We start from the raw sequence: 26,706 nt of genomic DNA on the forward strand, positions 1-26,706 counted from the left end.
TAAATATGTTGTGGTACCCTTGACCCTCTGTACCCCCTAGAAAAAGTGAAATATCTTGTATGGTTTATGAAGATTTTGTTACTTATGAATGTTTTCAGTTGATTTTAGCTCCCGGAAATGTGTTATTGTGAAGTAAAGTACATCTATTACCTTAGCATGTTACTTTACTGTTAAGCAGAACAACCCGCAGGTTTCACGCATTACTGTGAAGCGGAACAGTCCGAAGGCTTAATGCAAGTGAATATAGCACCCAAAACGACTTTCCACAACAGCAGCTATAATTTTACGTAGTTCGGTTAAGATTGTTAGCTTTGGTACTGATAAGTTAATTTTTGGCATGTTCTTTCACTATTTTAGTATAGGTCCACACAAACAGTTTTTACTAACAAAAAGTGGCAAAAAACTTCGAAATTGCAGATTTTAACTTACGTGTGCCATATTTTGGTATCAAATATCTGTTATTTGTGCTTTCCTAACGCTGGAACCACTTTTACATTGCATAAAACATTGAAATCTGTCGATTAAAAAAATGTCAACGTAATTCTCGAGGGGGTACAGTGGGTCTGTTGTTCCCTAAACAGAAATATATGTAGGTAACAATATTATAATGATTAAATAAGAAAAGAAGTATGAAGCAAGTAGGGAAATAATGGGCGAGATAAAAGGTAGAGCAATTCCCTGTGCATTAGACCATTCCATGAAGGCACATTCTCAATATTAATCATAGTGGATGTAGTATGATCAGCACCACACTAGTCACAGTTGCTCCAAGATACCAATTGGCTACAGGTTTGGGTGAGTCTCATTGCCATTCTATAAAAGAGTAATGTCAGAAAAACTCTCTCTCACCCTCATCGCGTCTCGTCGCCATGAAGAATATCATTCAACATATTGTTGAAAGGTATCCTCAGCGTGTGTAAATACGTTATCTTGTGGAACATTGCTCACATTTCTCTTTGCAACCGCGGGCCAGAAATGACTTGTGGGATGGGATAATTTGCAACTTCTTATTTCTATGATGGTACAGACAGGGGAGGGTAGTATTCTGCGGAAAAGGACAACAAAGACCTTTGACATACAACTTCTCTTTTGGACTTTCAATTTAACTTGTACCTAACTGCGTTGGTGCAAAAAATAGTATTAGGGGCAGGTGGCTCTGGCCAGTTTCTAACATAGCTTCAAAAGGGACTCTATATAGAAAGGCGGGGCCACGGTAGCAGTAGGAGGTGGTAGGTTAATTACGCCAGGGGCGGAGCCTGGAATCGGTGGGAAATTTCAACACAGCAACCACCTTCGCAACTTCAAACGGCTACATTTCAACTTCAAACAGCTGTACAGTCGTAAATACTTATTTCCGCGTTCCAGAACTTTATTATTCACAATTAGCAGGACATACTCTATATATATAAAAAAAATCCCCTGCGAAATCAGGGTTGTAAAATTTCTACATGGACCCAATACATGATTTCCCGGTCAAATATATTCCACGATGAAAGAAAATACCTCAACGAACGTTGTAAACCTTAGACAAACTCATTTCCGTAAGTAATTTCTTCTGTAAAAATGAAGAAATGTGTTTCTGATATACTAAACTGTTACCAACAGCACTTGAAGACTCCAAAGGAATAGAAACTAAAAAATCAAGGGTTAATATATCATGCAAGATTGTCTTCATTAAAGGATTGGATTGATTTGTTGCTTTAAGTCCACTTTATGCACAGTAAGTCTAATCGGGACTGGAACTACAGTTTAAAGTGGGATCCGAACCACTATGTGCCTCCACCGGGAATCGAACCCAGGACACCTTGCTTACAAGGCGACGACGCTACCACTGCACCATGGTCTTCATTAAAGGATATAAATTGTAAGAATTTCAGCAATTCTATAATAATACTACCTTATTCGGTACTACTTTACTATACCAGACACACCTATCTATGATTTATTTCACAATTTTTTACATTGCTAACTTACTATTCTGCATTGCGGAACATTTCTTTAGGTGAAATAATGAATTTCTAACTAAAATAATGTGTATTTCTTACATTAACGAGTACTTACTGTTGTCCCTTATTTACAACAAACCATCCACGGGTAGCCCCAAAAACCATTGACGGTAGCCCAAAAATTCACGATAGCTCCACGAACCATCACAGGGACGAGGTATGCCTACTAGGTTAGGTTAGTCCTGTTAGGTTAGGTTCCATTAGCACTCCTTTCGTTCAATTTAGCATATATGGACAATACGAGAGCGTATTGTGCTCTCGTGCAGAAAGCAAATGGCGGCAGCAGCAATAGCGCGTCGGAAATATACTTTCGTAGAAAACCACATGCATTCGCATTAAAATGGATCAAAACTACATTCCCGAACATCAACAACGCTACAGAAAATGATTTGCGTAAGTACTTTCTCCTGTAAATTTGAAGAAATCCGTCTCCGGTATAGTCAAGTGTTACCAATTTATTCTTGAGTGGCCTTGTACACAGTAGTAAAACTCATGAAGTTATGTTTTGCACATGTGCACATATAGGGTGGCGTATTACAAGATATGTATGTAATACTCCAAAATATGCAAATGAACCGAGTACATAAGAAACTCGAACCATTCACATATCGGAAAATTATTATGCTCACTCTTCGCCTACAGTACACTGCATTTCTGCCTGCTGTTTCGAACATAAAAACAACTCTTTTGTGTTCTTAGTTTCTTGTGAACAAATAGAAACGAAAGGTGAAGTTCTATGCGACAATAACGATTTTTATTGCTTTTGACAACAGATTCATAACACAAAGCAGGTTTCCTCGCATTTACTTTTCCGGCGTGTTACATATGCAGATCTACTTATTATACATCTATATCTTGGTAACCTGTACTTGTTATATATTTTAACAGATATAACTTCAGCAAAAAAATTATTTTCAAAATATACAGGTTTCATTTTAACTTACCGATCTTTGAAGTTCCCCAAGCCATAAGGAAGCTTTTTCTTTTTCCGAAGTGTCTGGATTGTGATATAAGGTAAAAACGGCTTGAAAAACAGTTTCCAAAGGTGGTGATGAGTTCATTTTCTTACAAAATGAAATTTAATTACACATAAAAACAACACAACAGTTTCACAAATGCACTATCTTCAGGAAGTACAGAGATGCATCTGAAACTGAAAGAGGAAGCGGATGATGAGCCTTCAATGCCATGTAGAGAATAATAATTTATGAATTTTGAACGTGGAGCATGTCTTTATAAAATATATACGGTTCTATTTATTATCACCCAACACCATATTTATGTATTTAAAATAAAATTAACCGAAATGAAATAACAAATAAAGTATCTCTTTTGTTTAATTTCGCCCTCAATTAAATATGGCGACTAGCGTAATGGAAGATAAACATGATTGAACATTATTCTACTTTGATATTCTCTAGTTTCGGTATTCATTAATATTCCTTTTTAAAATGGATATTGACGGATTGCCATTAATAGGACCAGGTTTGGATTATACGAAGGTAAAAATAAATTGTCGCAAATTAGTATTGTGTACTCAATTTTCAAGCCCATGTATCTGCAATAAAACGGAAAGTAGAGACCTTTTGTAGAATTCCTTCCCTCCCTTGTTTCACATAAAATTAATAGAAAATATCATTATGAACACGAGAATGTTGCTGATTAATAAGTGTATAACAAGGTTCGACTCTCAAGGTGTGACATGTCTGTTCCTTCAATAATACCATGTTTATTCATTAACACATGCAGCCCGAAACAACACTATTTGTGTGAAAATTTAGAAATAATGATTGAACTATGTCACAATACTTCCCAGATATAGCACACATCTGTTAACGGTATTTTTCATCCATTGTATAGTCATAAGAACCGTGCTTTTACCATTTTTGCTGCAGTAATTTAAATTACAGAACGAAATGAGAGATCTTTATTTGATATTCTTGAGACTATAAAGCCATATACATTTTAGTGGTTTTAACATTTAAATTATAAAGTCTTCTACACTTGCAAGAGCCCATAGAGAGTTTACACAAAAATGAAACACATTTTTAATGAATGATAAATACCTATGACAATCTTTTTTTTTTGTCCTCTTAAATTCAAATGTTTATCTCTGTTCTTTTTTCTTGGTGGAATTTAATTGGTATTACTTCGATCTCGTGAAAACACCTATAATTCATTTATTTCGTCCTTTTTAACATTTCTACTTACGTATTCTGCATTGCGGAACATTTTTTATGGTGGAATTATGCTTTTCTCACGAAAATAATAGCAGATAGCCCCAGTAACCATTCAGGGATAGCCCCACAAACCAATCACGCATAGCCCCAAACACCATTCATGCATAGCCCCAAAAACCATTCATGGTAAGGTTAGGTTAGGTTCCGTTAGGTTAGGCAAACATAGTTAAAAAATTCATTTTTCTAGGAAAAAAACATGAATTCGTGCTAAAAAAAAGATTACGCGATGAAAAAAAGTCCATTGACAAACTTTGATAATGCTATAGAAACTTATTTCTGTAAGTAGTTTCGGTACTACTTTACTATACCGGAGACACCTATCAATGATTTATTTCGCAATTTTTTACATTGCTAACGTACTATTCTGCATTGCGGAACATTTCTTTAGGTGAAATAATGAATTTCTAACGAAAATAATGTCTATTTCTTATATTAACGAGTACTTACTGTTGTTCCTTATTTCCCACAAACCATCCACGGGTAGCCCCAAAAACCATTGACATTAGCCCAAAAATTCACGATAGCCAACACGGGGACGAGGTATGCCTACTAGGTTAGGTTCCATTAGCACTCCTTTCGTTCAATTTAGCATATACGGACAATACGAGAGCGTATTGTGCTCTCGTGCAGAAAGCAAATGGCGGCAGCAGCAATAGCGTGTCGGAAATAAAATTTTCGTAGAAAACCATATGCATTCACATTAAAATTGATCAAAACTACATTCCCGAACATCAACAACGCTACAGAAAATGATTTGCGTAAGTACTTTCTCCTGTAAATTTGAAGAAATCCGTCTCCGGTATAGTAAAGTGTTACTGTAGTTTCTTCTGTAAAATTGAAGAAATCCGTTTTCACTAGATCGAAGTGTTACCATTTAATTCAAGTAAAAGTTTGCCAAATTGAACATTTACTATATGCGACTATGTTTCACACCCATTTCATGCTGCAGACAAAAATAACTTTTATGTAACTTTTAACTGCTATATTTTTATATATATATATCGGCCTCTTTTTTTTCAAATTTCCAGACGTGGCCCTCAGTTTTTTACAACAGATTCGTGATTAGGATGAAAAAATTAGTAAGTATACCGAAAATTAACAAAATTGGAGACTTTCTCTATACTGTCAATTCGCTCCAAAAACTCTTAAGGGGATCAGCCGGGTTAAGTGGACATATATTTCTAATTTAGAAGTGGGCCCAAGTATATATATGGTAATATAAATACACAAAAATGTTGTATTTTCATTACATTATACCTGTACAGACAGACCTGTACAAGTTTCAAGTTGCTAACATTGTAAGTCTCCAATCAAATCCAGTTGTGAGCAAGTGCACTGGCACCAGTTCTGTGGCAAAAGTGCAAATTCCGCTGTCCTCTAATTGTAAAAAGTAAAGTGCTACCTTGTGATTTGCACCATGCCATGAAGGCACATAGGGGGTGTGAAGTTAGGGCCCCACACTTTCTTGATCACAGCCGGAAGTTGGGGTGATGTGATCAGCACCAAGCTCTGGCTGCCTTTACCCCCCTCTTTTTCCTCCAGGTACGCGCATTTACCCCCCAGATTTTCCTCCAGGTACCCACTTTGTGCGACGCTGGGTGGGTGCTGCAGCCACTTGAATAGGTGGGGAAAAAATTCCAATTCTCCCCTTTTGGGGTTTGAGCCTGGGTCTGTCACATGGTAGTTAGATGCCCTAACGGCTGAGCTACCATGGCCATCAAATGGTATGATCCTGAATGTACTTTTTGAAGGAAGATACTCATGGCCCTTGAATTATTATTGTTGTTATCTTTCTTGTATCCTAGCGCCACAAAAATAACGTGCATGTTGCATATTTGGCATGTTGAATTACTAACTTTCTTGATTTCCAGGTGGGTGCGATACAACAGAAGAGAACTCTCGCATTTGTAAATCACTTTTTGACAAACACAGTGTCATTCCTGAACAAGTTCTCGAGATCGTGTGAAATGAAACTTGAAAAATTTGAAGAGCAAATTCAAAAATTAGAAGCATCATTAAGCATATTAGAGGCAAAGGTGAGTTTTTCTAAATCATATGCTGGAAAACTGAAGGTATGAAATGTACACTCCTGTTCACATAAAGTGGCACTCTTTGTAGGTTGATTGATTAATTTACTTTTCTGCCACTTTCACCTAATTGCAGAGATGAGGATGAGGTGTGATGATGAGATGAGGGGATGAAGGGACAGTCACAAACATGTGCGGACAACACAGCATAAGCTCCACAGAGGGTTATGCTGGCTGGCTGTCCAAATGCCTGAGCCTTGCAAGTCTGCCAAATGCAGTCCAAAGTGTATATGTGGAAAGGAGGTTAAAATTTTGGTGTCTTTGAGAAACAGCCAACTGTTACATGCCACATTCTTTGTAGGGTTGAACAGTTGAAGTATGTGCTACTTCATATGAACAGAAGTGTACATTTTATTCAGTTTTCACTAATGTAAACAGCACATGTTTTCCTTTCAATTTGGTTTGTGTAAGATACTTAAAGGGAAAAATGTAAAGTTTTGCAAGACATGTAATTAAGGGTGCCAGACATCCCGATATAGTCAGAACAGTCCTTTCGTTTTAATACCTGTACCAAATATTTTTCTTGTGACTGGAGGCACTGGAATGAATATTCAGGCATATTCTCCTTTTTTGTTACAAGAATCATTACTGGTACAGTGTGTTCATTTTGGCTGTGGGCTTAGATACTGCGTGAACAACTTTGAACAACTTTTATAACACAGGTTAGTACTCATTATGAAATATAAATATAATTGTCTACTTGCTAAAGATATGTGCGTAAATATGCAAGACGTTACGGGGTGAAAATGTGCATCAGTGCCATGTCACGCACTATGTCGGCCCAGAGACAGTATTATTAAAATTATTCTAGTTTAAGCCAGCCCCCATGACAGAGTGGTTAGCACATCGTGCTACGATGCCAGGGGTCCCGGGTTCGAATCCCGGCCTAGACATGGATGTTTGTGAGTTTCATCATATCATCACTCATCCCCATCTTCACAAATTAGCCAAAAGTGACACAAAACGAAGTAAAGCAAATCAATCAATCATTTATTGTAGTTTAAATGCAATTTATCTACTTGCACCTGGAGGACCTCCCTGATAACTCCCAGAGTAGCACTGGTACTGTTGCCTTATAGTCTAGACTTTTAGGCATTGATACCTGTTGAGGGAAGAACAAACATAAATTAATCAGAATGTTCTTCCAAATAGCTTTCATCTTGCAGTAATATTTTTATTTTTATAACAATTTAATTTTTAACACCCAAATCAAACAATACTCTTTCCAACTTTCACTCAAATGAAACTGTGTTTTGAAAAACTATTAACCTGTCAGCGTTATTTAATTAAAATATGTTAATGTTTAATGAAAGTTTATAAATATTTTTAGAAGGATTTTTATGTCCAAATTGAACATTTACTATATGCGACTATGTTTCACACCCATTTCATGCTGCAGACAAAAATAACTTTTATGTAACTTTTAACTGCTATATTTTTTGACATTAGATGAGAGGATAAAAAAATATTAGTGACAAAAGTAACATGCATTGACAGATTTTTTTTTTTAAAGTTCAATATCATTTTCATTTCTTAGTATGACTGTCAAGTACATGAATTTGGAATCTGACTGAAATGAGTGGGTTTCAGTAATTAAATTTTGATTATTATATAAAACTTGATTACATCAAGGTAAGCATATGCAGTTGAAATCCTATTTTATGTTTTCAGTTTTCCCACATTGTAAGTTTTTTTTACTTGGTTCCCTGAAAATCATAAAATCGAGGTTCCACTGTATTTATTTTTTTTTGCTGACAAAGCCAATTTTTTTTTTTTTTTTTTTTTTGCTGCTTTAAGATGTATTTTAGTATTATTCGTAATTGTTTTTATAGGTATCATCCTCTTTTTCTCCTTTTTCCAGTTATCATCCATCCCAGGATTGGATAATGTAACTCCCCCACAGGCCCTAAGCACCAGTTCCCTGCCAGATGCAAACCAATCTGTTGCAGAAGACATTGACAAATCAACAGTTTTGCAAAATCACTCCAGAGAAGAAGAAAGTAAATATAATATGCACTTATCTTTAACTCCAATGTCTATAATTTTATTCCACATAAGTGTACCCCGGTGGCATATTCTCCCATGTTAACTGGTTTACCGCCATTAAACCAAGTTTTTTTTTTATATGTGTAGAAATTGCTGGAGAATTTGAAGTTGTCTGCCTTCTATTTTTGTTTAACTTGCATGTCTGGTGTTTTATTGGTATTATATCTAATTGTTATATAATAAATAAGAATTGTTGCATTAAAGCAGATCAAATTTTCAGAATATGCCATTGGTGTACACATCTTCTAATTATTATAGTCCTTTGTTGCTTTTGATTGTATTTACTTGTATGTAGTGTTATATCCTCCCTGATGCCTTGTAATCAAAGTCCCCAGGTTCAATTGTCAGTTTAAGCACACTTTAAACTGTAGGTACAGCTTGACCGAAGTAAACATGCACCTGTAACACAGTCGCACAAGACTACAGGCATGAGATAAGGGGAAGGGAGAGGAGAATACAAATGACTGTGGATGACACTCACAAGGAATACGATATACTCCTGGAATCCATAGCTCCAGATTATCCTTTGACTGAGCGGAGAAGAGCCTTGGTCTTGAGTGGTGGTCTGTGGGTGGTGGCGAGAATTATACTTAAGTTCCCAGAAGTGTGCCCAATAAAAGGTAAAACTGTTGTAGTGGGAGGTTCTCCTGTGTTGCTGCTAGCAGGGTGGTGAGGAATTGGCCCTTCTAAGGACCACACTGCTGTCCAGGGTTGGTTTCCGCTGAGATGTCACTGCCTTGTTGATGTCACTGATGTAGTATCCATTCTGTTGTAGCATGGTTCTAAGATGGTTGAGTTCTGAATGTAGGTTATCCTCGTCCGAAATGGTTACTGCTCTGTGGGCTAGTGTGTTGAGAACCGCAAGACATTGAGCCTTGTGGAAACTATGCACACTAAGGTAGAGGTCGGAAAGCCCACGCACACCGATTCTTCGTCAGCCAAACATGAGGATGTGGTCCCTTCAGCCAATGAAAACACCAGAAACCAGAGAGAGCCAATAAGAAGGTAGAATCCAAATTCCGCACCATAATTGTCATATATTTAACCCCACACTTGTCTCAATTTCTATATTCCCTGATGATGAGAACAATGTATGCGCTTGAAACGTTGGAAGCCAACATAGACTTAACCTGGCTGGTAACCCGAGAACACTTGTTCGAATGTATTCTTTTTAAAAGAAAAATCAAAAGCTTGGTCACCAACAATAGATTCCACCAACGTATTCGTTTGTTGGTCCTTCCTCATAGTTACTGCTAAATATGTGGTTTTATTAGTAACTTGTTTAGTTGCAACAGAAGAATGAAGCAGTGAATGTGTGTCTGTACGCTTGTGTTCTTTTTTCAATTCCATCCCCATATTTTGTTTCACCTTTTTATTTTATTCAATGATTACTAGTATTCATGATTGATAGAATTAGTGTAAAAAGCATTAATAAATATTAAGAAAATAAAAAAATACTTTATTGAAGAATTACAATTGTATGATTGAAAATAGTGAGTGTTGTAAAAATACAATGTGCGAGTACTCATGTGACAGAAATAAGCGCGAGTGCCGGAAGGTTAAGTTGTATAATCCCTATTAGCCTATTTGGGCATAAAATGGTATTTAAACAAACTTTGGCAAATTTTATAGAATATTTTTTTAAAATATTGATAAAAGCTCGCCAATATCGCAATAATTAAAAGAAAGGTAGTCACTTTAGCATGTCTAGCCTCCATGTGTAAGTACTGCTGTTTTTATATCCCCGAATAATTAACCTTGATGTTGCACTACGATTCCAGGGGTCCCGGATTTGAATCCCGGCCTCGGCGTGGGATGTTTGTGAGTGTCCATTCATCAATTTCATCATATCACTCATCCCCATCTTCGCAAATTAGCCAAAAGTGGCACAAGAAGCGAAGTAAAATGAAGCAAATCAATCCATCGAGTAATCTTGATGAAATATTGAATTATAACAATTTGACTTGCCAAGCTGAGTACCTTTCTTTTATTAATTCATATCATTGTGCTTCACGAATGAAAAACAAAAATGTTTGAGGGAATCAATGAAAAGTAAATGGAGATGTTCATCATGAAATGAGGATTTACTGTATCTATCTATCTATTACTGTACTATTTTTATTAAAATAGATGTATTGCGTTCTTGAAACTGTAATCAATTCTAGTTATATATCCAGTTCAAAAATAATGAATTTCACAAAAGTGTACGTTAGAAGTACAGTAGTATAAACCATATCATGTACTCCTTTCACGATCAGCTGACTTCGAGTCACACACGGAGAATGACAAGTGTTACTTCTCGGGGTGGTGATTCACTGGGTCCTTCATTACAATCAGTTTTATAAATAAATTTAAAACACTCGAATGTTTCTTGCACTTGCTTAATTTTACCATCAACAAGTGTTTGATCACACAATTAGTCATTTTCACTTTATAGTGGCATTCCTGTGGATGAAGAGATCACTGAAATATTGAACACGACACTAAAAGTTGAGTGTAATCATTCTTAAAGTTGTTTACATGGCTGCTTACTATCACATGCTGTGACATGGTGCTGGCTAGGACAAAGCAATGACTGCCATCATATCTGGTCAGAGACAAGTGGATTGCTTACATGATCTTACTATGACATCTGTTGGCATTTTTTAATACTAGGCCCTCAAACTAGCCACACAAATGAATGTGTTAAATTCTACATGTAGGGTTATGATGTTATTTTTTATTTGTAAGCATTGGTACATTACTTAAATGCATGCTATCCTCCTGAAATAGAAATACTAGGTTGCAAATTTTCTAGTGTGAGTAATTTGGGAAAAGCTGGTATTGTGGGGCCCCATTGCCTGTCTCTTCAATTTTTTTAATGAACAGTGTTTTTTTTTCTATGTTCTATTCTCTGGCATCTTGGTTTAATATCTTACCATCATTGCACCCACTTCTGTGTTGTTTGTCATAAAAGGGAAAAAAGTGCCTAAAGCTGACTTTACTGTGCATTTTTCATTTTCAGACAAACCTTTAGAGTCCACCAAACAAGCCCCAGCACTGGAACAGCAAAAACCTAAAGAAGAAGTGAAGTCACAAGGACTGAAGGCTAGCCAGGATCCTACATTTGCTCGATATTTTAGGATGGTGCAAGTTGGCGTTCCTCTTCAGGCCGTTCGCTTGAAAATGAAGAACGAAGGACTTGATCCAAATATTTTGGAGTGAGTTTTTTTTTTCCTCGTGTCCCGTTGTAGGGCATCAACTCTTAAATTGCTCGCGAAAACAACGATAAACTTTCATTTGTCCATCTTTTATTCAATTACTGAATTATAATTTCTCTCACTATTAGTTTTGTTTTTATAAGCAGGCCAATATGTCTTCAGATCCTTTTCTAATGGGAGCGAACTGATATATTTTTTGTGTAATGAGGTAATAACAATAATGATAGCCAATAATCTACTGATCCAATGTAAAATTACAAAGAAGAACATGAATTGCTAATTCACTCTAATAAGCTTAAGATTCATTTTTCTGCGCAGTTTTTATTTGCGATTGATTTCACCAGCTTTGTCAGGCTTGTACGATTACCAGACAAGTGGTGATATCGATTGTGAAGAAAAACTGCATGGAAAAATTAACGGTAAGCTTGTTACCTCTCTCTGCGTATCCACCAAACAGATGCCTTTAGATCAGTGGTTCTCAACCTTTTTCAGTCCGGGACCCACCTTGAAGGATATTACACTTCGTGGGACCCATAAGCATTCAGGCCAACACAATTACTTGCAGGAGTGTGCACCCAGTTTATAATCATATTTTTTGCTAACATGGAGTACTTTAAGAAGCCCTCTTTTACATTTGCTTAAACAAATTATACACAAATTATACATACTTCATTCTAGAGAGTAAATATCTAACTTAAAAGACTAATGTACTGTAGTCTAACATCTAACTAAATACCAGTTATGTTTTATTGGGATGCCGGTAGAAAGCAATGTTAGAGCGCTAATACAGAAATGTAGAGTTTAAAATACGAGTTGAATTTCAATTGTTAAAACAATGTATTTTAGTAAATTTTTGAACCCGACTGTGCGACCCACCAAATGCTCCCATGGTACCCAGAAGTGGGTCGGGCCCCATAGGTTGAGAAACGATGCTTTAGATACATGAATAGCTAGAGAACCTCCTTCATTAATACATGTCACTAGATGACTACATCACACACATGAATAAGATAACTTGATCAAGAGAAAACACACCGGTTGTGTCATTAAATTTTCAACCATAAGCTTCCAAGTGGAACATTGGTAATGGTAATCAGATGCTTATAATGTAATCCTGCCCTTAGTGTTGTCAGAATGCACGACTTTCTTCAATACATTATCGTCACCTGTATCCAGTACAAAATGTTTTTATCATCATGAAACCAAAGCAGAGATGTAATATTTAATTTTGTTTATTGACAACACAGCAGCACTCTGACATAAGTGAAAAAAAAGTGAGAAGAGCAAAGAAATGACTGTCCACTTTTGTTCGGGAGTTTGACAGGGATTTTCTTATCTTGGTATAGATGTACTGTATTCATCATAAAACTTAACAGTATCAAAGAATTTTGGTCTAAATATGATTGTCTGCAACCAGAGGTGAACAAATACAGGGCACTTGGTCACTGTGGCACCTGAATTTTCAAAATCAGTTCCAGCATCACCTCGAACAGTATGGTGTACCCCTACAAAAATTTATTTCGACATCTGTGACTGCACTATACACACATATTCTTCCGAGCAAGAAAATGCATTGTAGTTTTTGATTACTAGTATATAGGCACGAAGTGTGCATAATGTACCCATTAGTATAAAGGCACGAAATGTGCATAATGATTGCAGTCATATGCAAAGGAATAAGACATCTGACCATAGACAAAGAACCATGTGACTCACGTTCATCCAGCAAGCCTGTAGCAGAAATTGTAAGTTACCGGTCGCTTTCTTGGTCGCCTGCTTTTGTTTTCCTATTTCTTCTGTAACTTGTCACTTATGAGCAACCTGCATTTTATCTTCGTGTTCTTCTGAATCTAATCTTTACAATGGTGCAAGATACATATTACCATTTTTGTTGATAAACACTGTCACTTATAACAAAAAGTATCCCTCGTCATCAGTTTCCAATACTAAATGCATGAGGAAAGTATGCAGAGCACTTTCTATTAAGCCGAGTCTACCGTTGCTATGGCGACAATGCTGGAAGTGACATTTACTTTACCAGCATATTGCAGCATTTTTGTAAGTTCATTAATTTTTCAATTCATCCTGCACACAAAAGAGCAAAAGTTGAACGAAAGGCACATAGAGAGTGTGGAGGTAGGACCCCACACATTCTTGATTTTGGCCATAGTGCAGATGTGATCAGCACCATGCTTCAGCTGCCTTTAACCTCCAATTTGCATTGCTAACAGACTGGGTTAACCCCACAACCTCTTTATGCAGGCACAAAAGTCAGAAAATTTCCCATCGAAGAACACTAAGGCTGAGTTCCAGTCAGATGCAAATTGAGTTGAGTTGGTGTTTTAAGTCCACTTAATGCACAGTAAGGCTAACCGGGACTGGACCTACAGTTTAAAGTGGAATCCGAACCACTACGTGCCCCCTTCGGGTATTGAACTCGGGACCCCTTGATTACAAGGCGACAACGATACCACTGTGCCATCGGGGAGGCCTAGATGGAAATTGAACTGGATATGAAGTGTTCAGATGTGAAAGACCAAAATGAAAAATTCTTTCATGAAATCAATTTGTTCATTAAATTTCCACGTTGTATTAGAAATCCAAAGACCCACTCAGGACACAGTATCGCATTGGACACATTTAAGGGACCCGTCAGACTGAAAACCAAGTGACAAGCTACAGACAAGAAGCATTAAGTAACACAGGTCCCTCTTTTCTGTTAAAAATTACTCAGTGCACATGGGCAACCATAAGATTGAAACGGCACAATGAGAAATCCACCCAGTCCCAAGTGTCACACTATCAACATGTGCAGCTTGTTTTACTTTGGTATGAAAGCTTGCATTTATTTCTATAGGTTTGTTTTAGGACAGCCAATGCCAATGTATTGCTATCGGAAAGTATTGGTTGGAATAGATTTACCAATACCTGCCAATACTTTTCCAGCGTTTTGGCATTTGATAGGCTTCGCAAAAATCCTGCACGGCACTTTCGCATAGTCTAATCATCCTGGAAATTATGCAAATTCAGTTTCTTTTTTATTTTGCACTAGTTTTGTGGGGGGAAAAAACTGAATTGTATGTAATTTAATAATCTGATGTAATTCTTGAATATTTTAAAGTAAAATTGTTGGTAAATTGATTGAAATAATTAAGGGTGGAATATTTACATGTGTGTTTGCTTGGAAATGTCAAGCATCACTTTAGCCTGAAAACTCCCGAATATCAACTCTGAAGATGAAAGTAAATTTACACTGCAACGCAAACATTCTCAACTCATTTTGCCTTACACACACACACACATTGTGTAATGTTACTAATGCATTCTTTGTGTGTTACAGTAATCCAGATGCCCTTGTTCCAGCATCGACCAAACAGGAAAAGAGTGAAGACTCGAGTGATGAAGACTCTGAAAGTAGTTTCAGTGAGTGAAAAATCACGTGTGATAATTGAAAGTGCATTCATATCAAGAGAAGTATAGTGGTTGTCTGTGACAGTTCCGCAAGTTCTCCAAGAATGCAATATATATTGCATTTTTTTCTGCAGTTATACATGCGTAATGACTATTTATTTATTATGTACCTGCATTATAAATATAACATGTTGCAAATAAAGTAAAAAATAAACAAAAAGCAAATAATTATTTGTGTTTTTTTGATCAATTATACACAACTAAAAAAAATTAATTACTGTATGCCTTGTGCCTATATTATTAAATAACCTGTGGCACAACAGCTGTTGAGGGCGAGGGCCTACCTACCATCTGCCTCATCAGAGCTGGACGATCATCCAACCAGTTGCAGGATAACGTGTGGTCAACAAGGTGAACCCCCAGCCGTCGTCGTAAGTTTCAGTGATCGGATTACACAAGTCTCTGTACAAGTAGCGACTCAAGATGACTCCACCAATTAACACACGAGAGGGAACAGTATTGCATGAAGGGGAGGAAAGTGACTGGAGTTACCAGCCTTTCCAGCAGTGTGTACTGCTTCGCTCTGCCCATTTGATTTCCCCCCTCTTTTCTCTGGTGCTAATCGCTATGCACGGTTTTGCTCCAGAGATAACTGAGACAGGGTATACTCATTCATAGCTCTCCAATTACCTCACAATGGTGGGTGGCCACCAGTCCTATACACTGGCTGAAATCTCAGGAGAAAAGCTATGACCCCCCCCCCCCCCAGCAGTCCTGTAGCCAGAGCTGAAAAGCCTGATGCCTTGAACCACACGGTGCAGGATGCCTATAGTTTCAATTTACATTTTATTGTTGGTTCTGGAACACATTTTTAAAACACACTATTTCCACTTCCAAACCATCTTCCTTGGGTGAGATAAGCAGAGTAATGGATTTGATGTTGGGATGGTCATAGGTTTGTTTCAGTTCTTCAAATAATCACTTATATTAATTCTTTTCTAAAAAATATAAATTTAAAATTACATAGCTCCTACTGGTGTATGTATATCAGGGATCCCACGTAAACTTTAAATGTACTTTCCCCGAGTTTTCCAGAATCTTCAATTTTTTTTGCAGAGTAGTCAATACACAGTGCAATATTGTTTATTTTTTTTACAATAGCCTCCATTTCCCCTCAGACATACCTCGACCTCAGATTTGAGGTTTTTAACCTATTTTTTCCTTTCAGATAAATAAAAAATAAGTTGTCAGCATTTTATTAAAAAATGCAACAACTGATGAAGTTTTAGTCTAAAATAACCTATTTTGCTTGTTAGAACCTGTTAGGTTTATGCACCTAAACCAAATCATTTTTCAGGTCTTTTGAAGTTTTTTCAGGATTTTTGTATGACACAGAGGTATTCGCTTGGTTTGGTAAAGAAAAATTCAATGACTTAACATGTTTGAAACATACTTCCTGTAGATTTCCCTCCCTCCAAGTCAATGCTGTTTTTTCGGAGCTAAACAAAGCAAAATGTCTGGTGCCACTGTTACCTGCATGGTCCAAAGTGCATGCAAACTTCTGATCTGTGGGGCCTTGCTCACTTCCACGTCAGTTCGGTGCTTTGCGACATTCACGGCTTGCAAGTGAACATTTCCCGGAATTCCCGGTGAATAGTCATCCTGGTATTGTGCAGTAAATTATACATACATAATTCATTCTTCATATCAAGTAACTTTTGCTAACTGTACAAGTATAGTATTACAGTAATTTGTGTTTAATTTTGAAAATGATGTATACAAATGAAAATTTGGTTTTGGTTGTTACTAGGGATGTGCCGAACCCGATTACAGATGTATGAAAATTGGCTGAAATTGACATATCAGTATCGGAATTGGAAAAAATCCGATATTTAAAACGGTACAGATTATACTAGTTTTTTCGCTTCTATTTTTGTAAGATTTATTGAAAATTTTGTTACGATTCGTCATTATTGTAGAGTTTTTGTAATAAAATTATTGCAAACTCTCATTCAGAGGATCAACCTAACTATAAATCTGCAATAAAACAGTACATTGCTGAACCAGGATCTGCTGTTGTATTGGAAATTCAAAAATGAGTATTCAAACCTGAAGCATGTGCTGAGAAAATACTTGAGCATACCTGCTGCATCAGTATTCAGTGATTGAGTGTTCAGTGTTGCCGAACAGATTTGCGATAAGAGAAGTAGGTTAATTCCTGAAGTGCTTCCAAATCTCGTATTTCTGAAGTTGTATCTGGCAGAACAGGAATTAATTTTGCATTTCAAAGAACTGCTTGTGTACTAATGTTTAATCTCTTGAGAATCCATGTTGTTCTTAAAGGTTCACATAACATTTTGTAGATGCAAATGTACATTCGCATCTCTTGAGAATATATATGTATATACATATGATATGCAATAGAAATGTACATAAATTTATTTTTGTCATGCAGAAAATAACATCTCATTTCTGTTTAATAATCTTATGCATCGGAATCGGTATAGTTTTCAAAAAATATCGGTGAGTACATCGGCATCGGTAAATTTTCAGCTTCGTCACATCCCTAGTTGTTACATATAGAATTAAAATTTCTTGCCGAATGATTGATTGCTTCAGCCTCAAAATTTAAAAAAGGCAAGCATAGTCTAAGAACTTCCTCAGAAACGGTGTTAAACAGATAAAAACATTGGGATAATCGAATGTGCCGAGCACTTAAAACAACGTTACAGGTACGGCACACTGGAAGGTCCAACCCTTGCAGGAAATGGCAATGTGTGAGGCTGCTGTGTCCAATTCGAAGCAAGAGTTAAGAGGAGGACTTCTCGGCGGAAGAGAGAATGAGAATGAGGTGGTAGCAGTAGCATCAGCTCCTTCGTTTCCCTTGATGCTTACCTGACTGGGGACCCAGCCGACTAATTGAAGGGCTCGGAGTGTAAAACATGGTACGTGACTTTTTGGTCATCATTATAAGCTATACTATAGATAAATTGTTTGTGTTGTGTTTACCAATTTCAGAAGGCTTCACAGAGTCCAATGAAAATTGTATGACATGGCAATTTCACTCAAAAATTAAAGGGTGGCACAATTTACTTTGTAACTCAAAAATGTCACTTACCACGTTTTACACCCGAGCCTTTCAATTGTTACTCTATCGGTATGGGCATATCTGTGTATCAGTAATATTAGTGATAATGCTTTTGAAAAGTAAATGCCTAAATATGCAGTTCATTATTAAAGTAATCATATTGAATCACTTGCTTATATACATTGAGTGAGGACGTGAATGAATGTTCTGCAAGAATCATTTGCAATTTTGTATTGGCTGAGTTATCAATCAGTAAATTTCATATCAGTAGTTCATCAATACTGGGAAATATTCAATGTGTTTACTTTCCGAAACCAAACTAAATGAAGAATAAAATGGCCTCCCTGTGCACATTAATTAAGGATTACAGTTACAGATATTTGTGCGAGTTAAACACCTTTTCCAACTGTATTACAGTGCACAATATAACATTTCAAACATACCACATATAGAACAAATATTTTCACACTTTTGAGAAACAGAAGTTTACAAATTGACACAATATCAATTAATCTGTAATGGAAAATAAACTTATAATACAAGCTTATATCGTCAAAGTAGCTTGTGTGAAGAAAATCAACAGGTAGAGTATATTCTAGCCCATCAGATGTACTTCAGTGGGACTCATTGCCCATTTACGTGATTTTCCCTGATAATTTTAGTTTCAAATTCCCTGACATTTCCAGGTTTTCCCAGGAGTGTGGGAACCCTGTATATACCGTATTTCTTCGAATCTAAGGTGCAACATTTTTTAGAGTTTTTGATGTTGAAAATTTGAGATGCATCTTGGATGAGAGTATATGCATACAAATATACCACGGCATTAGCATAATATAAAGGGGTAATGCCCCACACTTTCTTGATCCGGTAGCGAGTGGGGGTGATGTGATCAGCACCACGCCCCTGAGCACCTTTATCCCCAGGTACCCATGTCAATCTACGTTGGGTGGGCGACAGGCCCCGCTTCCAATGTTAGAAAAGTTTCCGGATTTGACTAACTAACTAACTAACTAACTCCCTAGCCTTCTTAAACCCGAAGGTTCATGGCTGCAGCAACACAGGCCTTCCATCTTTCCCTATCCTGAGCAAGTTCTATATACTCTTTTCCATCTCTACCGATTTCCCTTAGGTCCATCTCAACGTTGTCCCTCCATCTTCCTCTTGGCCTTCCTACAGGTCTCTTACCATCAGGTTTCCCAACAAGAATCCTGTAAACTCCTCTTTCCTCTCCCATTCGTGCCACATGGCCTGCCCACCTAAGTCTTCTTGATTTAATTATTCTAATAATATCTGGACATGAATATAAAATATGTAGTTCTAAATTATGTAACCTTCTCCACTCACCTGTTTCCTCATCCCTTTTAGGTCCAAAGATTTTCCTAAGGATCTTATTTTCAAATACTCTCAATTTATGTTCCTCTTTCAATGTAAGGGGCCAAGTTTCACATCCATATAATACTACAGGCAAAATTACTGTTTTGTATATTTTAACTTTTAGTTTCTTAGATATTAAACGAGAAGACAAAAGTTTATGAAGAGAGAAGTAACATGCATTTCCTGAATTAAGCCTACTTTTTATTTCCTCTTTAATATAATTTTCATTTGTTAATATTACTCCTAAGTATTTGAATTTGGAAACTGGTTCAAACAAGTTGTTATCAATAATTAGATTTTCATTATTACCTAACACTTGGTTTCGGCCTATAAGCATATATTTAGTTTTCTCTTTGTTAACTTCCAAACCTATCTCTTTAGCAGTTTTGAAAAATATTTTAGCATTATTCTTAATTGTAATCACATCATCCCCTAGTAAGTCTACATCATCTGCATATGCTAACAACTGAATCACACCATTTAATTTTAGTCCTTCTTTAGTTTCTTTTACCTTCCTAACAGCATATTCTAAGGCAAAATTAAAGAGCAATGGAGATAATGCATCCGGATTTGAACCAGCCAGAAATCGAACCCGGGACATTTAGCATGGTAGTCAGACACATTACAGACTGAGCCACCGTGGCCATGAATTGTAGTCAGTGTGTTAAGATATTTACAAAAAAATAGTCATCCATTTTATATTCTGCTTTTGATCCTGAATGTGTCCAGTTTTCTGTCTCGTATATTGTAAATATGTAGCTGTAATTAGAAGATTATTGACAAATGTGTTTACTCATAGGACAAAAGGCATAACTGTAACTGCTTCCCGCCAGCCTCTGCTGAGTCACATACATGCTGTTGCCAATACAAGAAAGCTGTATTTCCACATCGCAAGAATTCTTCATGTGCTCTTTCTATTCACTTTTACCATGTCCATTTCAGTTATTCATTTGAAATTTGGCATATTGAAAGGGCCAGAAAAATATGCAAAGTTACAGATCCATATCTTTTGTATTTCTGAAAATACAGGGGTGTTAAATGTGCAATTGTTAACTTTAAATTGCAATATTTCAGCATTCAGGGCACCTAGGGAAGTGGTTCAGACATGCCTATGTCACGGTAAAAGAACCCTTCAAGTCCCTTCCAACACCATCAGAAATATTTCAATTTACAGTTAACAAGATGTTGAAAAGCACATTTTGCAGACTTGGAAATAAAAAAGATAAGGATCTGCAACTTCACATATTTTACCTTACATAGTGCTTTCAGTCTGTCAAATTTAAAATTAATAAAAAACTGAGTTTGAGGACCTTGTTGATTTCTTGGAATGGCCCAAGATGAAGTAAGTTAATGAATGAAAATGAACAGTTGTGCCTATTGTCCTATATCATTAAAAATTAATGCGATTGTTATTGTTTGGTCTGAATATCCACATTAAAGCAGCTAATTGGTATTAGCATGTTGTAACAGCCAGCTTAGTGACCAAGGACACTTGAGAGATCACTCATGATTTCAGCACATAAGACCCTGTGTTTGAATCCCAGTAGGGGTGTGGATATTCCAGTGCTGCTTTCATCTTCATAATTCTAGGTCAGTGGTACCACATTCATCGCTTTTTTCTAACAGAACAAATTTTCAATATCCTTTACAGTGATGTTCCTTTAACATCAGCCTTCAATATAAGAATATGAATGCGAGAACAGAGGAGGATGCTAAGTAATGAAGCGTTACAAGAGATTTATAAAGTGCATCTGACATGGGCATCTGCAAGATATCTGAGAAATGACAATGTAATTTGAGTGGTGACTTTTTATTATAAATAATACTGTTTTCTGGGACTTGCAGACTAAATTATAGCAATTACTGCCATGTCGAACAAAATAAGAAGAGAACGTTGTCATCACAGGTGCTACAATTATCTTAACTTCCATAGGCGTAACTTAGGATCTAACTATGGGGGGTGGCAGAATCAAAAAGTTTTCAGGCCATAAAAAGAATCCAGGATTATTTTCATAATTAGCTATCTAATTTCTAAAATCATAAAAATTACTCGTTATCTTGCTCCTTAGGTTCCAGAATGTTAGCAAAAGTACAGTTAACTTGCAAATTTTCATGAACCTGAAAAGACAATTCCCCCCCCCCCCCCAAGTTTCACCTATGTTGACTGCCCTAAGTAGATGTGGAAAGAATGAAAACTTTGGTCCAGATGGGATTAGAAGGGAAATTTTTATAATTCCATCCTTTGGAAATAATGCTGAAAAAGAACTTCCCCCACATTATCAGGGTGGCTACAAAGAAGCAGAAATGAAATTCCCTGACTTTTCCAGGTTTTCCAGGACAAAATTTACATTTTTCCCTGACAATTACAAACTAAACTAAATCGATGTTTTTGCAAATGGAAATAATAAACTCGTACAGATCCACGTATGGTTTTGTTAAGTACCTATATTATCTTCTATGAAATTGACTTAATTTCTCTATTCTCTATGATTTGAACTCAAAAAGCAAAATAGTGAATTTGGAAAATTATTACAATTCACAAGCTAGGGAAGGATTACGGAATTTTGTCATATGCAGTGAGTTTAAAATAAAATACTTGATTATTTTTAAAGTTAGGACTAAATGAGATAAGTTGATTAAGAAATACAATTTGTAATGTATCAGTCTCCTTATACATTCTCGGTATTATATGTTGATATTTCCACTGAGGTTTGGAACCCTCTGCTTGCAAGAACCATGAGTGCGGACTCATTTTTCAATGCATAAAGCTACTTCTCTCTTCTCTGTAAAGTAAAAAACGTAACTCTTGCATATAAGTGAAACAACTGAATCGAACAAAATAAAGTGTCATATTTCCTTACATTATCAATGGGATTTCTGCTTCAGTGCAGTATATCCAAGTAAAGTACTGTGAAACTGACAACATGCAGTTATACCATTAATGCTGACGAAAAGGGTATGTAGGTATTAGAAATTTAACGCAAGGAATTTATAGAAATGCATTGTATAGGTACCTGATTTAGCTAACCACACATTAAAACAGGAACACTCTAATAATAAAAGCTTCTGAAAGTTCATATACGAGGGGCATCCTGAAAAAAGCTCCAATGGTGCCTATACGCAGCACTAGTGGTCGGAGAGCGACACACACACATGCAGGCAGGAAGAAGTGGCATGTAGCTGTAATCTGGTACAGTTGCAATGCAGCCGTTTTAGGACAGTTCTAGGTTAAAGATTGCAGCTCTCATACAGTCTCCCACCGACTGCGATGTAGCCTACGTGCAGTAATCAGATTTGGCACAGAGCCACCAGCAATCGTGTGAGGTGTGCAGATCGCACGTCGTGAGTGATAGTATGGTCAGACGATGGTGCAGACAATTCACGGAAGGCCAATCGAATGTGCACAACCCCATACAGCTAGTACACACGGGCCCTTTGCATCACTTCAGGTGAGAGATCTTGGACCACTCCCTGTACAGCCCTGGCCTTGCATGTACAGACTTTCATCTCCTTGTTTAACTGAAGAGGTTTCTGGCAGGACAAGGTTTTGACAGCTACACTGCGGTAGAGATAGTTCCAGTCTTTGCTGTCAGACACATATGCCATGGGCATACAAAATTTAGTGCCATGCTACGACAAATGCCAGAACAACGATGGTGATTATGCCGAAAATTAGGTTAGGACTCACTGTTACTAATGCAATAAATTACAACTGATATTCTTGTTTTATTTATGCCTAATCGGTAGGAACCTTGATATTTTGTTATTTTTTTCAAATTGGTGTATTTTCTTATTTTTTTATTTTTTACTATACGGTGTTATTTTCCCCAAAATTCACATTTTCATTTTCGAGCATTTTCTGGCAAATATCTGAAATTATACCTTCATGGTGTTTTTAAACTACTGTTTCAAATTGTAAGTCACATGGCTTACGCCTCTTCGTGAGAGTTTGATATCTTGAAAGTTATTTTGGGAAACTTATTTTCCATACCCCTTTTTTAATTTTAAGGTAAGGATTTTAGAAAATGGAATTTTCCCCGTATATACATACTGAAGGGTGCATAATGACCATAAGTGGCGACGCACTCAAAAAATTAAAATCAATCAATCTCACGTGACAGATACCAATATATTATGGCACCAAAAATTGGCATTATCTTATTTTGACTTGTTGGTGTTAAGTTTCCCAAAATTAGCGTTTTTGTTTTAGAACATTTATCTGCCAAATATACCGAAACTTAATACGCCATTGTGCTTTTAAACTATTATTTTAAATTGTAGGTCACATGGTCTACGTATTTTCGTGACAGTTTGATATGTTGGAACAGATTTTCTGAGGAAGTAAAAGTAAAGTGCTCCCCTGCACTTTTCCATGAATGTGTATAGGGGTGTGAAGTTAGAGCCCCACACTTTCTTGGTCAAGGCTGAAGGTGGGGGTGATGTGATCAGCACCACGCTCCTGGCTACCTTTATCCCTCAAAGTTTCCTCAATGTACCAGCTTCATATGATGCTGGGTGGGCGCCAGAGCAGTTTGAATAGGAGGAAAACATTCCGGTTCTCCCCTGCAGAGGATCGACACCGGGTCTCTCGCATAGTAGTCAGACGCCCTAACGACTGAGCTCCATTAGTAGTCGCTCGACAAATGCCGATGGTGCGCACTTAGCTTGGTAATTCAAAACATATCTCGTGCGACAAATACAAAGATGTGGCTCCCGTGTGACGGTAGATACGCACTCGATCTCCTATTAGAAGCCTGTCACTTTGCTCTGTGGTGCAAATGGTTTTGATAGAAGTTAATGTGGCAGTTGGAATTATTCCATGTACGTATAACTCTATAGTTTACTCTTGAGTAAAATGTTGGAAAACTTGCATGTTCTATTGAGTAAAATGTTGGAAAACTTGCATGTTCTATTGAGTAAAATGTTGGAAAACTTGCATGTTCTATGTACACAAAGAGGGCCTAGAAAAGGCAAGAATGTTGGATTTCATGGAATTTTTCGTTGTTTTAGAACATTTCTTTAAAGGAAATCGCTAAAAACGCCAACAATTCGCATTTTATGCCAAATTCGCATTATTTCGATATTTCGAATGGGCGAAAAATGTGTCCAGACATCACTGCACATACCTAAACATAGCTTCGCAGCAATTACAATTTTTCACGGTTTTCGCGTTTGCAAAAAATCAATGTCCCTACTAATTGGAAATTACTTTCTGGCCACCCCTCGTATAAATCAGTAGATGGAAAGTGAAAATTTTGCAGGGCTGGCAGAGAAAAGTCAATTCTTGAAGAAAGTGATTTGCTTTTATGATTGAATGATTCGAGTAAATATGATATTAAAATATTTACGTATTTATTATTAGAATTTTATTTCATAATATTGGACATTAACCTTACTCAGTGAGAGAGATTAATGACCATCTCTCACGAGTTTAAACAGACAGGACAGAGAGTGGCATTAATTTCATTGCAATACTAGTGTTGCAGTAAATTTAAGGTTGGGATTTTTGTAACGTTCACCAATGCAGATTTATGTTTCACTTTTCCGTGATAGTATTCAATATATATCCCGTTTGGTTGGATTCTTCTTGATATCTAAAAATAGTGCAATGTCATTGTAAACGTATGTTAACTTGTGCGAAACCAGTAATACGTCAGGATGATGAAAGAAAACCTTCGTAAGCACTGCTACATTAAATAAGGTGAAGTGAGCCAGAAGAGTAATAAAATCAGCAGCATATTTGCAGTCTAAAGCTCTTCTTGTTTAAGCATGCGATTTTTGTTGGATGTTGCAGTCCATGCAATTTCTGTCTCATGTTGTAGTGAGATAATTTGTCGGGTGGCAATATTCGACAAAAATCGTATGTATCAATGGAACCTATTTGTTTCCATGTTCTTTCAGTTTGCCCAACAAAATGCATTACTACGACGTCCGACAGGTATCGGACGGCGCCACCCGCTCTTATCCCTTCCATCTGTTGACAAGCCCCCTTACTACTCCCATACGGACAAGAGAAAATTATAATTCAATGCATTTTCCACGTAATATTTAACCTTTACTCCCTCGATGATACCATATGGTATCATCAGAGTAAGGTCGTACTGGCCCCATGATACCATATGGTATCATGGTGCTGATTACGAAATGAATGTGCTTTTTGGATCTTCATACTGTTATGTTTGGGTGGAAACTCTGACACAGGTCTGGAGCAAGCCTGGGAAATTCATATTGACGACCAACCTCTCCCCTCTCCGCAACATATCCATGCCACATTTCCGAACAGAGTTTCACATTTTGGCTCATTATTCAACTTGTATGGCACCCAGGAACATGAAACATGTTTCAATCTCTTTGTAAACGTCCATTCTTTGAAGAGAATGCTAAGGTTTGTGCCTTCTCCCCAAAATAGCGGGAGAAGAGGGGGCAAACTCCAGATTTTTATGTTGTTTTTTTTCATCATTGAAATTCGGTGGTCACGCCCCCAAACCCCCTTCCTCGGTTCAGCGTCCTGAATTGTACATGGTTGCATGCTATGGTGTTCTAGCTGCAAAACAAAACTTATCCGAAGTAGATTGCTTCCATAGTGCCTGAGTTATAACAATTTCCCTCCAAAAATGCAAATTACCTATTTTTCGTAAAAAAAATAATACAAAAATCAAATTTTGGCTTATTATTCAACTTGTATGGCACCCAAGAACATGACACATGTTTCATTCTCTTGAGAAATGTCCATTCTTTGAAAAGAATACTAAATTTTGCGCCTTCGTCCCAAATAGCGGGAGAAGAGGGGGCAAACTCCAGATTTTATTTGTTTTTTAATTGAAATTTGGGGGTTGCGCCCCCAAACCCCCCTTCCTCGGTTCGGCGTTCTGAATTGTACACGGTTGCATGGTATGACATTTTAGCTGCAAAACAAAACTTATCCGAAGTAGATTGCTCCCATAGTACCAGAGTTATAACTATTTTCTGAGCAATATGCAAATTACCTTTCTTCGTAAAAAACAGAGTTTCACATTTTGGCTTATTATTCAACTTGTATGACACCCAAGAACATAAAACATGTTTCATTCTCTTTGGAAACGTCTATTCTTTGAATAGAATACTAAGGTTTGCGCTTTCTCCCCAAAATAGTAGGCGAAGAGGGGCCAAATTCCAGATTTTTATGTTTTTTTCTCATTGAAATTCTGGAGTCGCGCCCCCCAAGCCCCCATTCCTCGGTTCGGCGTTCTTTATTGTACACGGTTACATGCTCTG

The 26,706-nt window shown here is 36.9% G+C and overlaps 2 protein-coding genes across 7 annotated transcripts in view; one reads left to right on the forward strand and one right to left on the reverse strand.

Annotated features, from left to right (window-relative positions):
* The window catches only part of Tnpo-SR (transportin 3), a 100,134-nt gene extending 96,868 nt beyond the window's left edge, over positions 1 to 3,266 (reverse strand). For 3 of the 6 annotated variants that reach the window (XM_083125040.1, XM_083125037.1, XM_083125036.1), the window contains exon 1: positions 2,951 to 3,265. In XM_083125040.1, coding sequence (XP_082981166.1) covers positions 2,951 to 3,067 — 117 coding nt within the window. In that variant the 5' untranslated portion in view covers positions 3,068 to 3,265. Of the gene's footprint in view, positions 1 to 2,950 lie in introns of all 6 variants that reach the window. The other 3 variants (XM_083125035.1, XM_083125041.1, XM_083125042.1) reach the window with 3 other exon arrangements.
* A 104-nt stretch (positions 3,267 to 3,370) lies between these two features.
* Positions 3,371 to 15,206, forward strand: CCDC53 (Coiled-coil domain containing 53). The gene is made up of 5 exons (XM_083125043.1): positions 3,371 to 3,508; positions 6,118 to 6,282; positions 8,195 to 8,333; positions 11,384 to 11,579; positions 14,920 to 15,206. The coding sequence occupies exons 1-5, from the start codon at positions 3,458 to 3,460 to the stop codon at positions 15,008 to 15,010; spliced, it is 642 nt and encodes a 213-aa protein (XP_082981169.1). The 5' UTR covers positions 3,371 to 3,457; the 3' UTR covers positions 15,011 to 15,206.
* Positions 15,207 to 26,706: the final 11,500 nt, after the last annotated feature.

This window comes from Lepisma saccharinum, chromosome 7 (genome assembly GCF_977018435.1).
Source record: "Lepisma saccharinum chromosome 7, izLepSacc3.1, whole genome shotgun sequence".
Classification (NCBI taxonomy): domain Eukaryota; kingdom Metazoa; phylum Arthropoda; class Insecta; order Zygentoma; family Lepismatidae; genus Lepisma; species Lepisma saccharinum.